The sequence below is a fragment of the Lissotriton vulgaris genome, chromosome 8, assembly GCF_964263255.1.
Source record: "Lissotriton vulgaris chromosome 8, aLisVul1.2, whole genome shotgun sequence".
Taxonomy (NCBI): Eukaryota; Metazoa; Chordata; class Amphibia; order Caudata; family Salamandridae; genus Lissotriton; species Lissotriton vulgaris.
This window is the reverse complement of record NC_141696.1, coordinates 1,386,697,359-1,386,713,264: the sequence shown is the minus strand read 5'-3', so window position 1 is coordinate 1,386,713,264 and position 15,906 is coordinate 1,386,697,359. Positions and strand designations below refer to the sequence as shown.

Sequence of the window (15,906 nt, the reverse complement as noted above, 5' to 3'; positions counted from 1 at the left end):
CCTCTATTAGTACTCCAAGAAGCAATCTGGTCAGTCTCCAGGTCTGTAGAGATTATGGAGGTTTTTACCTTTTATTACTGGAAGCTCTACTGGGGGAGGAACCCCTGCCACTGCTGGTTCACCCAACCCAGCACTCTACTGGAAGATCTCTGATGTGTCATCATAGTTCCTATCCTTAAACCTGGCAACCGCCAAAGGCCTGCACCTCCTAAAGGCCCATTTCTCTCCTTAACATGGAGATTAAGCTTTTAGCCAAATACCTGGCCACTAGATCGGCCAAGGTCACAAAGAAGCTGGTCCATGAAGACTAAAATGGATTCATGCCTGAGATAAGCACAATGCATTGCCTGTGTCGATTACAGGTGATATGTCCAGGTGAACGACCCATAATGACGGGCAGCGCTACTACTGATAGGTTATTAAAAATGCATTTAATACAGTGCGCTGGCACTTCCTACTTCAAATACTGCCCAGAATGAGTGTTGGCCCATGCTTCAATGCCTTTGTGAAGGCTTTATACAATGCCCTGAGACCACAAGCATGGGTCAACAAGGTGCTTCCCTTGTCTTTCCCTATTGGGTGAGCCACACGTCAGGGCTGTCCCTGTCTCCCCTCCTATTCGCTGATGATGGAGCCCTTGTGGTAATGGATTAGGAGAGATATATAGATTCCAATGAGCCTATGGTCAGGAAAATAGAGTGACATTATAAGTGAATATATGCTTCTTTGCCTTCAGCATCCGCAGAATAACAGGCCCACCCCCCATTTCTCCCCAAGGGCCCAGTTTCAGGTGGTGAATGACTATGACTGCGCATATACATAACGCAGGACCACCAAACAGCCTGGGATACTAACATTATCCCAATTTTAAAGCGTACTCGTTCCGACTTGGAGATGTGGGACTGGCTGGCGCTCAACTAAATGGCACATGTGGCGCTTTACAAAATGATAGTTCTGCTTCCTCTTTGCATTGCAGATCTACCCCTACGTCCTCCTGTCTATCTTTTTTCAGGATGTTCACTCAACAGTTTCACAATTCTTCTGTGCAGGTAAACTACCAAGGGGATCCCACACTAAATGCACTCTTCCAATGCCTTGAGTTGGCCTTTGCACCCGACATCCAACTTTACTACTGAGCAGCACAAATGGTGCCAATCGGGGACAAGCTCTTAGGCAATCTACAGGACTCCTCCTAGAGGCTAAGTCTGGCTACCATTGAACTGGGGACCCTATGGCGGACATCCTTCCCCTTCACTTAAGCAGGTCTTAAGCTGCTGCTCTTATGTTGGCGAGCAGCCATATTTAATATCAAATGGATTAACAAGTTTACCGCTCTGCTCCCTCTTTGGGCTGGTATCTAGTGGAACCAGGTGGTGTGGTTGAGGGGCTCCAGAACTGTGTTGCGATTGGTATCTCCAGATTGGGAGAAATATGAGACTTCAATCACATCTGATCTTCTAAGCACCTAGCAGAAGAATTCAATCTATGCAAATCATAATTCCTTGGATATCTCCAAATCCATCATGCTTTAGACATTTACACGGAAGGCTTGGGTGAGGTGCTGAACACGTGGCTAAACTAGGCCGTAAGGGATTATCTGGGCTGCACAGGGTTGTCCTGAATACCACAGATCCATTCCATGATGTGCGGGCAGTGTGGATGGGAGACGTGGGTGAGATGGAGGATGATGAGTGGCATGAGGCGAACATGGCAGCCTGGATGCTCGCGATCTTCTCAAACCTATGATTCATCCAGTTCAACTACTTCCACCTTAGATATTATAGCCCCAAACGATTGTGGAAAATAGGAAGATCTCCCAATCTAAATTGTGCAAGATGCAGTGACTCAATAGGGATGGTCTACCACATGATCTGGCCATGCTCAGTCATTAAAATCTATTAGAAAGGTGTACACGACACCCATGTCAGCATACTGCAAACACCAAGAACCATGGACCCTAAACTGTCACTTTTGGGGATTGGGGAGGGTTGGGCTTATTCTCAAAGCCAAAGTACATTTATCAGCAGATATTGGCTTCTTTGGGGTTAAACAAGACATTGCTAGATGTTGGAAATCCGCTGAACTGCCATCCTTCATTGTAGTCACGAGGTACGGACAACTGTGGTAATAAGGAGAGGGAAATCTACAAGTGAAGAAGGTGTGCAAAAAATACACAAGGGTTTGGGGTTCTTGGATTTCAGTATGAAGCAAACTATTTGATATGTATTGTTCTATTACAGGTCATAATACTGGCAAAGTGGTTGTGACATTTTGTGTTTACCGGTTAACACTCGACTGATGTAGTTTGATAGCATGGTTCTAAGTTGTAAACATTTGTTTGTAATAATAAAAAAAAAATTTGCCTAATAAACAGATGTATAAATAATAGTATTACCTGAAACAGTCTTCAAAGCATCTGGTCAGGTAATCCCACAAAAACTCGGTGCTTAAGGACGCGATGAGCAAATTGGCTGTTTTCACGATCTCTGAAGCGGCTTTGTTTTCTTTGATTGAGCTGCAGCAAGGGAAAAAAACAAGTATATATGTGAGTAGAAACACCAGCTGGCAGACTAAGATGGGTCAGTAAACATGGTTACATAATCTTTACTTTACTGAGCTGGAAAGCCATATTTAATTTGACAGTTTTACAAATGTCAGAATTAGGATGAGTTCGTAAAGTAGATTTATGAACAGCAACTTGATCTGAAACAGACTTCTTTTAATCTATAACAGGGGGAAGTTACATTCCAGGCCTCAGTATGCTATAAAATAGCTGCTCTGGAATATCCAGGAATTATACTGTCACTATGTTTGTGCTAAGTTGCACTTATTGCAATCTTTTATACCTGGCATCGATTACAACCAAAACATCATGTAAGGTTCACACCCAATGTGAAGTAGGTTTTAAGTGATTGCCAACTACCTTTTCAAAGAGCCAAATACAACTCCCATAAAAGGTAAAATATTCCAGTCTTACGCCCAACTAGGCGTTACACCTAAAATATGTGGTCAACCTATCATGGTGTCAAATCAATTATTTATTTCAGGTAAAGATTATTGGATATAGTATACACTTAGCTCATCTGGTTCGTCTTTAACATAAAGGGCTGCACACAGGGCAAGATGCGGTACAGAAAATACGATGTGTGTGTGTGTGTGTGTGGCGGGAGGAGGGTAGTGAGGCATTCAATTTTAGTCACAGATACATTTTTCACATAACATTTTTAACATCACACAATTAAACACATTTAGGATTTGGGACCCCGGAGAAATACATGATTTGTCTAGCATTGCACAACATTTTGTCATGAATCAATACTGGTTCCAAATTAGTAACCTGGCCACTAGAATGTAAATCCTCTATAGTGGGGAGCGTGGTTTGGGGGGGCAAGGGAGGGGGGGGTACCGGAGGTTTTGTTGAACCTTTAGGTCCTGTAGGTAAAAAATGACAATGTGGTCAATGTGTTCTCAGCGCTATACAAACGTTTGGAGTGTTGTTAACTGGCCTAAGCATTCATTCAACCTCCAGCCATATTCTGGACTTTTTGGAAAAGTTGTAGGACTCTTAAGATTCATTTCAAATCTTTACAGCTACAGTGAGCAGTATCTGCATCCGAGCTTGTTATGGCTTTTCAATCTGTTGGCCGGTTACTCTCTGGTTCTCGGTGTTTCACCATCTTGACTGATCTTCACAGCTTCTCTTTGTTTTCTTGAAATTACACTTCATTACCTCAAGAACCTTGCCCTGAAGGATGCCAGATACTAGTCAGAGAATCTCCATGTCTGCGATGTTTCTACAGACACTGAAAGCCAAGATATGAGAGACTTAACATTAGTAAGTGTCACCGGGTGACATTTTCAAATCAGACCACCTCAAGGCTTACTTGCCAAAAATGTTCTGCTTCCTGACCTTCGATGTTTCCCTAAAAGAATTGAACCCTATTACATAAAGGCAACCTTTATGTTAGTTGCTGCATTAGAGGCATCTTTTAATATAACAAATGGTGTATGCATTTATTTTTTATTAATTTTATTTTTAGTGTTTTATATTGCTTTTTGCCAATGCGGCCTTGCTTACCTAGGCTTACTATTTTTAACAGCTAGGGCATGATTAGGCCGTGAAGAAAGGGAAATGCAGAAGCCCTCTGTGAGAGCTCACTACCTGTTATTGAATTCCACTGCACTTGAACCCTACCTCTGCAACGTCACTAGGCCATTCCATAGGTTCCTTTTGATTAAGTTTAGATTTAATTTAATCCACTTTTATTTGGGCAGCTTTCAAACGTGGGTCAAACCAGAGACAGCTCCACCTTGCATCTGTGATAACTTTTCAACCCAAGATACGATGCACTTTGTTATGTATTGTGGTTTGTTTACAGAGATACGGAAAAAAACATTTGTTACCAATTTTAAGGGAGGCGGGCTTTCTTCCAGCGAGACCGGCATTACTTTATCTCCAGTCACTGAGCAACATCCGCATCATATTTTGTATGGCAAATTATTTAGTGGCGGCGTCTAGAATTAAATCACGCAACGCACCACGGAGTATAACCTATTGAGTTTTCATCTACTGCATATCCCACGTAGTTTAACTTTTTTATGTACTGATTATAATGCAATTGTAAAACATATTTTCTATATATGTATTTAAATGTTTTATGGCTTTTTATGATTTTAACTAAATCGAATAAAGTATTTTGACTGACTGACTAACAACGTGACTTGTTTAGAGTTTATTTGATGGGATGCTTGGTCACAAGCATAGTGTATGTCCCATCTGCCGTATTATGAGCAAATTTTTGCCTCCAGCATTTGTAATATGGGGAACGGATTTGCGGGTATTTCACCGCTGAGCAAACACTGATGCCCTTTATGCATGAATATTTACCCCACGGTGATTACCCTGTGGAGTTTTTTTTATTTATGAAGGGGTTGGTGTTTAGGAGTTTTCCCCTCAATGGTCCGACTCCTTCTTTCCACCTTGCTGACAGGCATTTTGCTATTGCATCTGTTGTATTCTTTATTTATGTAGTGCAGCGCAGGCAGCGAAATGCCCGTTGGCAGAATTGTTGCAGCACGAAGGCTGCATGCCTGGCAGACAGGATATTCGTCATGGTTCTACAGACTATCCCATCTGCCAAACTCTAATCAAGGCCCTACACTTCTGACTTGCTTCATTTTTCTGATTCACATGGTGCCCATTTACCACTTTGGTTCAGGAGCTACACTTAAATAAATGTCTGAGCATGTACCCAAATAACATAATGGCCGTCAGCAACATCCAGGACTGCCATAACCCATGAAGGAACTTACCATCTTGAGCCTCGTTTATTTTGGGTCACTAAACATACCAGGGCCATCGAGCTGCAGACTCTGGACCGACTGCCGGGCAACTTTTCAGATTTTCATTTTGTTAGATGCTTGCTTGATTCACTTTAGTTCGGAACCATATTCAAACTTGAAGTCACCCCCTAGCCATTGGTGTTTTGCCTTTTCTTCTTTCCTGTCATTGCTTTCAGGTTCCACCATGTATTAATCCTGAAAGTCTGGACAACTGAAGTCTTGAACGATTCTTTTTTCCTGAGGTGATTAGTTGCTTGTCTTCCCTGTCCTGTTAGGTTCAATGTAGTTTAGGCCGATTTAGTAGGAACAAAAGAGCTGAATGCATATATGACTATGCATGAATGGCAAATCTGTAATTAGAACATCCCAAATGCATGCGCATAAGAGGAAGTGTCTAAATGTACTTAAGAGAGTATTTAAAAATGAGAAATAAAACCTTCATGTACGGTTATTATTTTGAATGTATACCAATAAAATAAACTTTACTTGCATTAATAAAATGGGATAGAAATGTATACTTGGTGTGCTGCAATTCTAACTCAATTTCCCGTGACTTACATGTGGTCATATCCGGATTTACTCTGAACAGGCCCCAAGTCCCTGGCCCACTGCAGGGTGGATTTCTCACTGCCTTGCCCTAGACATCCTCAGCACTATTCCAGAAGGATGCCAACCTCTCCCACTACCAATAACTTCCTCTTCCTACTCCCAGATCTCTACCACTGATGCACAGTCAAGTACAGCCATCTTCCAAACAGAGGCAGATATGGGGGTTGCTGTCAAAATACCCCCTCAGCATAGATATTCTGGGGATGTGTTTATACTGTATGTTGTTAAACCCAGCCCTGCATGTGCGATTGCTTTCACTTTGGTAACTATGGGAGCATCAACATAAGAACATAGACAGTGCTACATAAATCAACATAGCCTAAGAAGTGGTAACAAAGGAGCAACAAACTGAGGTTACAAAAATGAAACTAGCTAATTTAAGAATAGGAAGAAAATGTTGCTGTAGTTTCATTTGTCCACAGATGGTTCTCTGGAATGTTCTTAGCTTTAGGATGTGTTTGTGTGAAAGTTGGCCACCGACTGTCAAACACATTTCACAGCTGAGAACAATGCAAAGTAACAAATCCAGCTAAGCCACAAGTGAATTGACCACAAAATGAAACTCAAGAGACTGCAACTTATACTAGAGTGTATAGTAATCAGTCAGTGGCATATATTAAACAAGCATTGGCATAGCCAATAGATCTCGCCTTTGGGACCTTATAAGTGTTTAGTTATCCAGCACAATATCCTTGGTGCAACAACATTAACTGTTGCATGGCTAAACACTTGTAAGGTCCCAAAGGCAAGACCTATTGGCTATGCCAATGCTCGTTTTGCTTTGTTGTGATGTCACGTGCTCTGGTGTGACCTGCTGTACGTGGTGCCCTCTCGCCTGATGTGATGTGCCGCTTTCAAAGGTGATGTTCTCGGCTGGTGTGTGCTCCAGCGTAAAGTGCTGTTGTGTGGTGTCATATTGTGTGCTTTAAAGTGCTGTGCTCCTATGGTATACGCTGTACACTGTACTGTTACATGCTGTGTTGTAAGTTGGTGTCATATGATGTGCTGAAAAGCATTGTGAAGTGCTGCATGGTTCAGTGCGATGCACTTCTGAGCTGTGATGTGGCCGGGGTCCGAAGCCGCTTGGAAAATCAAGAAAACTAAAAGTACAGGCAATATTGAATGGAAAAACAAATACATAGATTTTAATAAGGAAATGTCAAAGTGTACTGCATTAGATTACTGCAGGTAGAGGAAGCAGCTTCTAATAAAGCAAAGTCCTAGTTGGTAGTGAAAAATTTGCTGCCCGAAAGCTTTAATCCTCCTGCAGAGCTTGAGTTTGAGCCAGGGCTTTAAGTGGGCCGGGTCTCATTATGTACAAGCCATAGCTGCTGCTTAATTTATCTTATGCAACTAACAACCATTGACAAGGCCAATAGTCTTGTAGATATGATTTTACTTGTTGTATCATATATCTGGATGCAATGACAGAAACAGCAAAATGCAGTTCGGGCTGCACACTATGCTAAGCACAGATTTTTTAGCGCAGATGTTTCTGAGCCACGCCCTTATCTATATTGGCCACGCCCCTTTAAGAGACCCCCCAGATTTTTCATCCCACTTAAAGCCCTGGTTTGAGCAGAGAAAGGACGCAGCAAGACCTTAGGAGTGGGGCGGGGAGTGGGGCTGCAAGATCCTGGGAGGGCTGGTGTTGAAAAAAACAGACCCTTGGGTGGGAGATTGGCTGTTGCAGGTTTAGGGACTGTGGTGGGAGGAGGAATTTTTCGAAGGGCTAGGTGGGGGGTAGGAGTCTGCTAATTCTTTTTCTGTGTGAGAGAGATTGAGTTTGAGCCTGAGAAGGATGCAGCAGTGGGGAGGAGGAGATGGAGGAAGAGCCTGGGAGGGCTGGTGTTTTAAACAAGCAGGGCGTAAACGCAGTTTCAAAGCACACAACATATTTAATCTTTGTTCAAGATTTTTTCCCTGTTTGGTGGAACAGTGTGCAAATTATTTTCATGGCATATTATCTGCTGGGCATGTAACAATGCTGTCCAAGAAAAGTATTTAATGAGAAAGGATTAGAGACCAAAACATGAGCATTTCAGGAGGTCTAAGATCGGTAATGTGGAAATAACAAAAACAACAAGAGAAAGGCACGCAAGCAGAGTGCGCGTCATTGCTCATTCCCATGAAAATACTTCATGGGATGGGAATTTGCTTATGTTAATTCAGCCAGAGCCACTTCAGGCACATAACATTCGCTAACAAAGTGTGAAACATCTATGGTATTACAAGGGAGGAGGGGGTCGAGCTATGGGGGTACACCGGTCGGGGGCAGGCGCTGAGCTTCTGAAGTGATGTTAATGGATGGTGTATTATGGTGTAAAGAAACAAAATGTACGCATGAAGTAACAAATGCTGCCGTGGAGCGGGGACTCGCTGTTACTAATTCAGCCAGAGTTATTTGGGGCGAACGACATTCGTTAGTAAGTGGGAAAATCTAATGCATTCCAGGGGAGGAGAGGAGGTAGCTTCATGGGTACACTGGTTGCGTGGCAGGAGCTGTGAGTCACAGCAATAAAAAAAAAAAAGCTGACGGGAAGGGCGGGGGGCCAAAGGAGGAGGTAATTAATGCAAGCAGAGGTTACGAGAAGGGCGGGGGGGAGTGACAAAAGTGATGAAAACAAAGGGGGAGAGGGGAGTGCGAGCAAACCAGCATGAGTCACAGCAATCTGCATTGGAGAGAGGCGCGCGCTTGTGCGCGTAATCGCAAGCTGGTGGCCAAGCCCTTGCTAGCAGCACTTTTAAAACCTGTTTACAAAATGTCTCGCAGAGCAGCGCATGCGCTGACTCAGCGAGACCTAAAAACTAAACAACTATGATGCTTATTTAATTTTCAACAATTTAACCCTATACAGTGCTCCACTGCCTTTTGGCTAGGTTTGCGCTATAGAGGTACCACATAGATACATACCTTAGATCCAGCTGATTCCTATACTGCCTTGGGCGTATATTAGTGTTTGAGGTATCATAGACAAATAAAAATACATAAAAATATCCTGGCAATGAAAGTGAGCTGTTGATCGAATATTGTAAATTCTGATCAACGTCAGGAGGAATGCCATATTATTATTATTACTGAGAAAGGAGTCCACCCTTCCAGGATTTTTGACAGAAGTTTTTACAGAACATCTAGGGCTACTTTGGAAATATATTTCCTTCTACTTGGGAGGATCTACCTTTTGTGTCTCACTGATTGGAGCCCTGGAAGATTTGGAAAATTCTGGGTAGCCAAAATTGAGCTTGAGAGAGAGTAGGAATGGTTCTAGCTGACAAAGTAAACATTCATTATGATTATGATGAAGAAAAAGCCTGTGGATATGGGTGGAGCACCACTGAAAGGGTTTTTAACCTTCGTCATGAAATTAAAAAAAAGATAATATTTTATTCCTGGCAATTAATCTTGTGGTGGTACAGTGGAGGAGACAGGGCCTGATGAGTGCATGGTATATTTTTTAAAGACTTGTATTGTATTGCAAATGTTGTGGCTTTCAATAGGTATAATCCAACAAAAAGATAGTCAATAAACGTATTCTGTGCATAAAGTGCGAGCTTAAGCATCATAAGAAAACAAGGTACTTACCTGTAACTTTGGTTCCGCAGTATTGGTAACTTTCATAGATTCCCATAGCTTGTATCATTCCCTGTCGTCGGAATGGGAGTCTCGGTAACAAAAGTAACATAGCAGTACAAAAGAGAAGGAAAAAGGCCTAGGCCTCATTCCCTTTTGTAGTATATCTGCCTCTTTTTGTAAAAGAGTCCAAAACTAAGCATCAGCCAATCTGAAGAGCCTCACCCCATAGAACCCTCCTGAAGGAACCTCAGAGCCTCAGATTTTCGTAGCCATTGTGTAACAGTAACCACATCTGCTGAAGGCTGAGCTTTCCCAGGGGAGGAGGGTGGGCGCATGGGAATCTATGAAAGTTACCAATACTGGGGAACCAAAGTTACAGGTAAGTAACTTGTTTTCTTGCCCCAGTATTGGAACTTTCATAGATTCCCATAGCTTGTATCAGAGTAGCTAGCAGTAAGCAATAAAGCACATTTTGTGACATAAATAAAGATACATTTAGTATCCGTACTATCATAAGAGAAGAAGAAAATCACATACTGAAATAACAATCTGTTCCAACAGTAAATACAATATGTGCAGAAATAGGAAGGAGGGATAGTAGGGAAAGCTCACCAATTAGTGGAAGAGGTTTCTCAGGACTGCCTGGCCCACAGCTGTGTCTTCCTGTGTCAGGGATTCCAAGCAGTAATGCTTGGTAAAGGTGTGTACGCTGCTCCAAGTCGCAGCTCTGCAAATGTCTCTGATGCGTACTCCAGCAAAGAGAGCTGTAGATGAAGCCACGGATCTTGTGGAGTGTGCTCTGATCCTGCGGTCCAGGGTCTTACCCGCTGTTGAGTGGCAATTAGAATGGCACTGGAGATCCATTCTTGCAATACTTTGCTTTGAAAGTGGAAGGCATTTGCGAGGATGGCCAAAAGCGATGAACAACTGTGAAGATTTACGATAACCCTTCAGTGCGATCCAAATAAAATTTCAAGCACCGCTGCACATCCAGAGAATGGAGTGACCTCTTCTCTGGTGTGGAAGGGTGAGGAAAAAAAGACTTGAGAATCAGAGGTTCATTTAGGTGAAAGGCACTTTAGGTATGAACCTCGGATTAGTTCTTAAAATCATGGTATTTCTTTTGAACTGGAGAAAAGGTTCCTGTATTGTGAGAGCCTGCAATTCCCCAATGCGTCTTGCCGATGTGAGGGCAAGAAGGAGAGCCAATTTCCACAAAAGAAATTTCATGTCCGACCGATGAATCGGTTCGAAGGGATTTTTCATGAGCTGTGCGAGAACTAAATTCAAATGCCAAGTGGGAGGCGGAGGCCTCACCGGGGGAAAGACTCGGAATAAACCCTTAAGAAACGGTTTAATTATTCTTGAAGACCAGGGAGAAGGTCCAGATGCAGAACTTCTGTAGTGAGAGATCACTTCCAAGTGAACTTTTATGGATGAATGAGCCAATCCTGTCTTAGCCAAGGACAAGAGATAGGTAGAAGTTGATGAGGCTGAGAAGAGAAAGGGTCAACACTTTCCTTCCGGCACCAAATGCAAAATCTTTTCCATTTCAAACGGTACATTTTATTTGTGGAAGGGGCTCTAGCTTGAGACAGAACTTCTCTTACTTCATTCGAGATGGGAAGGTTCATGAATTCTCGCTGCTCAGGAGCCATGCAGTCAGGTGTAATGAATCTGGATATGGATGCCAAATCTGCCCATGGGACATCATGAGAAGATCCGGAATCGCCCGCAAAGGAAGAGGCGGGACGAGAGACAGAAGGTGAAGTTCCGTGAACCAGAACTGTCTTGGCCAAGCAGGAGCTATTAAGATCATCTTGCACGGTTTCACTTTGATCTTCCTGAGAATCCCGGGATCATCGGAATGGGGGGAAAGTGGTACACAAATGCTCTTGACCAAGCTATCGAAAGCGCATTACCTAATGTTTCTCGATGGTGAAGCCTGCTTCCATCCATCACCACCCCATTTTGTACCGCTTTGTTCGCCATAAGTTGGCAGGGTATGCTCAGACGTGAGTCCCTTGCTCATTTTGCCACTGGATTCAAGCAAGCCTGGCTGAAGACGGCTGCAATGCCAGAAACCGGTCCTAGGAAGCTTGTTTCCGGTCCAGGGAAGGCATGGCTTGGCAGTTCGGGCTGGACTGTTCCCATGAGGCACAGGGTCAGACTGATTTGCATATGGCCATGTCTGAACTGGGGTGGCAGAGTGGGCTAAAGAACTGTGATGGATTAAAGCCAGATCTGTTGACTGGGCGTGAGTGTTTGATTGGTTCAGATGCTCCGTCCATCACCACCCCCTTTTGCTTGCGTAAGACCGGCATTTCTTGTTGATCGGGGTGGCAAATAGATCTATTGAGGGTTTGCCCCACCGTTGAGAAATCTCCTCCAAGACCACCTGGTTTAGTTCCAATTCATTACTGACTGACGACAGCCTGCTGACTCTGTCCGCCTTTTCGTTTAGAACTTCTGACAGATGTTCTGCCTGCAGCGATATTCCGTGAGGAATAGTCCATTCCCAAATCTTCTGGGCCTCTTGAGACAACGGAAGAGATCTGGTACCACCTTCCTTGTTTATGTAGTGCATGGCCGTGGTGTTGTCCGTTCGAACGAGAACCGCCGACCCCTACAGTCATGGGAGAAACGCCTGTAGTGCTAGCCTGATAGCCCTGAGTTCTAGGAGGTTGATATGAAGAAGACGATGCTGGGGCAACCAATGCCCGCTGACATGAAGATCCTGAAGCACTGCACCCCAGCCGTCCAGTGAAGCATCTGTTGTCACCACTTGAGGAGCCGGATTGCTTACGAAGGATAGACCATGGGAAAGGTTTTCTTGCTTCGTCCACCACAAGGCTGGTCTTTTCATTGCTACAGTAATCATCACCTTGTCGTCGAAAGAGCTGTGAACTTGCCTCCATTGTTTGTCTAGCTGTTCCTGAAGAGTCCGCATCCGCAATCTGCAGTGAGGTATCAAAGGAATGCATGAGGAGATCACCCCCAGGGATTTGTAACGGCGTACTGAAAGACACTTTCTTTTTCTGAATAGCAGCGCCATGGACTGCAGTTTTTCCTGCCTTTCTAGGGATGGAAAAGCCTTGTTGAGGTTTGTGTCCAAGATGGCCCCCAGGAAACGCGCTGTCCTGGACGGAGTCAGAGATGATTTCTCTTTGTTGAGAGTAAGACCCAAATACTGGAATAGGTTCGTAGATGCGTTGACTGCGTCCCTCGCAGCCTCCCTGGACGGGGCTTTCAGCAACCAGTCATCCAGGTATGGGAAGACCTGAAAATGATGTTTCCGTAGGAAAACTGCCACCGGTGCCAGCACCTTGGTAAAGATCCTTGGAGCAGAACGAAGTCCGAAGCGTAACACCCTGAATTGCAAGTGGCTCTTGGCTTCTGTAAACCGTAGAAACCTCTTGTGCGCTGAATGGGTATGTGAAAATACATATCTTCGAGATCGAGAGTGGCCATGAAATCCCCTGGATTGATGAGACGTACTATATCCTGAAGTGAAAACATCCGAAAGGATTGGGAAATGAGATAGGTGTTTAGCTCCCCGAGGTCTAAAATAGGGCGCCATTTCTCCAGCGTCTTCTTAACCTGGAATAGAATCCTTTCTCTCTTTGAGATAAGGGGACTAGCTCCATAGCTCTCTTTAGGAGCATCTGATAAACTTCGAGCTGGAAAAGACGCAGATGTCTTGAAGGAATGGCAGCAGGGGGCTTGGAAGGTGGGATTTGTGTGAACTCCAAAGTATGGCCCTTTCGAATGATGTTGAGCACCCAAAGGTCTGATGTTATCCGAGTCCAGTTGCGGAAGTATTGAGATACCGTGCCTCCTACAGATGTTGTTGTGGAGGTGGGTACAGCAGGCAGAGCGAGAACGCCGCTATTGCCTCTTGGACATATCACGTCGTTGGCGGTTCTGCTTCCCTCTCGTATTCGATCTAGAGAAAGACAAGGCTTGACCTTGCTTTTGGTGATAGGGCTGACAGTATGACTGCGACGTTTATCCATATGAAGAGTACCTTTGCTGCTGGTATGAGCCTCTGTATGATGTGGTACTCCTCCCTCTTGCACCCCTGAAAGGAGCTTTCCGGTATTGAAGAGTACCAAGAGACCTAGCCATCTCTGTATCCTTCTTTATTTCTTGGAGGGCATCATCTATGTGTTTTCCAAATAATGCCTCTTCGTCGTTGTCCTTGGCGACAAAGAACAGCTGCTCCAGCTAATGAACGAAAAGCCGTAGTGGCAATGTCCATGGCACAATCTATCACCTCAGCCGATGTCGCATCCCCTTCTTGCAGTATTTTCTTTGCCTCCCCTCTTGCCTCCTGGGGAAGTTGTTCCAAAAAAGTGATAGGTCACACCACAATTGGCGATCATACCTGCCCAGTATCGCCAAAGCATTTGCCGCTCGCACCAGGAGACTAGCCATTGACGAGAACCTTTCTCCTGCGTTATCAAGTCGCCTGCCTTCCTTATCAGAGGAGTTGTAAGGGGTGGCGAAGGGTTGCAAGACTTCCTCTGTGCCGCCTGCGATGTCACAGAGTCCGGTTTTGGCTGCCCAGTGAAGGACGCCGGACCATCTTCAGGTGCCTTATGTTTCTTTTCCAGGCGTGGCAGGACCGGAATGACAGTAGCCGGGTTTTTCATAGCCTTGAGACCCTCATCCCACACATGCGCCACAATGGGTATAGATCGGGTCACCTTCTTATAGGGCTCTTTAAAGTCATAGAGAAAACACTCCATCTGTACGGAAGGCATAGGCAGCTTGAATCGGCTAGATGCTCTCTCCATCAGCTTATGGAAACCCCCGACATTCGCTGGGGGAGAATCCACCGGGTCTGGACTAGGCGACGCTGGATCCGTGATCACATACTTATCCCACTCTAAGCCCTGATTAGGCTTTTTATCAATATTCTGATCCTCATCCAAGGAATCATCCTGTACACCCGGTAGTCTTGAAGGTATATTCGGAATAGGTGTTTGTGGCTGAGAGAACACCTGGGTTGTCAGCTCTGGAGAAACCACCATTGGAGTTGTGGGGGCAGGTAAAGTTTGAACTGCCGGGATAGAAGCAGCCTGAGTTGTAACCTGAGAGAACCTGGTTTTATAGTCCTGCAGCATGCTATGGAGATCCGCCAAGAGTGAGGAAGGGAAATATACCATGTCCTGGCCTGCGGACTCCTGACGTTGATAAGAGTGTTGGTAAGAATATTCATGAAGAAACTCGCCATCAGAATCTGTTTCCTGACATTTTACCAGCAGTTGAGATGGACTGTGAGCATAGCCAAAAGAGTCCTGATGATCTTCGTCAGAATCCTCTTCTTCTTTTTCCAGTAACAAAGGGGGAGGCAAGGGGGTAACCTTCCTTGGAGATGTCATGTCCGGAGTTATCCTTTTCAAGGAAATAGTTATTTTCTCAGTCGACTACTGCATCGTCGACTGTACCGTGGTCGATGGAGAAGGTAAAGGTAAACCCGTCGTCGATGTCGTCAACGGAAGAGTTACCGTCGACGGACGGACTGTCGATGACGAGATGGGCGTCGTTGACGAGACAGTCGACAATCCTGCCGTCGTCGTCGTCATGGTTGTCGTCTTCGAAGCACTTGTCGACGACACCGTCGTCGTCACCACCGTCGGCGAAATCCTCGTCGTCGCTGTCGTCGTCGTCAATATCCCCGACGACGTCGCTGTCACAGTCATCGACAACGATCCTGTCGACATCGACTGTACCGCCGACGAGCTCGTCGACGATACCACTTTAGTCACCTTGGATTTAGACGCCTTCGTCGACGGAGCCTTCTGCTGCGTCGTCGACGACTTGGAGCTTTTCTCTGACTTTTCAGATGACAGAGAAGATGGTTTCTTGAAATTTGTAGCAGCCTCCCTCACTGCTGAAGGCGTAGATGGTTCTTCCCTCTCCTTTACACCGTGGTGAGGAGATTTTACAGGACTTTGGCCCTCAGATTCACGGGGGGTCTTTTTGAGGCCTTAACTGGATGCTCCACAGAAGGTGAAGGGGAAGCCCTACCCCTTTTGACTGAACTTCTGGATGATGTTGCTGAAGGAGAGTCCTCACTGTCGCTTGACACGGTCTCTTTTCTGGACTTCAATTTCTGGAGCCAAGTGAAGAGGCAACCCTCACGGTCCCGGAGCGTCTTTGAAGAGAAGGTGCAGCAGATCCTGCAGTCCACAGCCTTATGATCCGGATACAGGCAATATATACAGTCCTTATGCCTGTCCTCCACTTACAGCCTTTTCTTGCCACAGGTGGAACATGACTTGAAAAGAAACTTCTTCTCCTTGTCAGACATTTCAGAAAAAACACCTAATAATCCTGAAGAAAACAGTTGGAGAAATTCTCAAAAGAGTAGA

At 44.8% G+C, this 15,906-nt stretch overlaps 1 protein-coding gene across 3 annotated transcripts in view; it reads right to left on the bottom strand.

Moving 5' to 3' along the window:
- DOP1B (DOP1 leucine zipper like protein B) overlaps nucleotides 1-15,906 on the bottom strand; it is an 870,802-nt gene that overhangs the window by 506,131 nt on the left and 348,765 nt on the right. For all 3 annotated transcript variants that reach the window (XM_086935393.1, XM_086935394.1, XM_086935395.1), the window contains exon 11: nucleotides 2,396-2,515. In XM_086935393.1, the coding sequence (XP_086791519.1) occupies nucleotides 2,396-2,515 (120 nt within the window). The remainder of the gene's footprint in view (nucleotides 1-2,395; nucleotides 2,516-15,906) is intronic.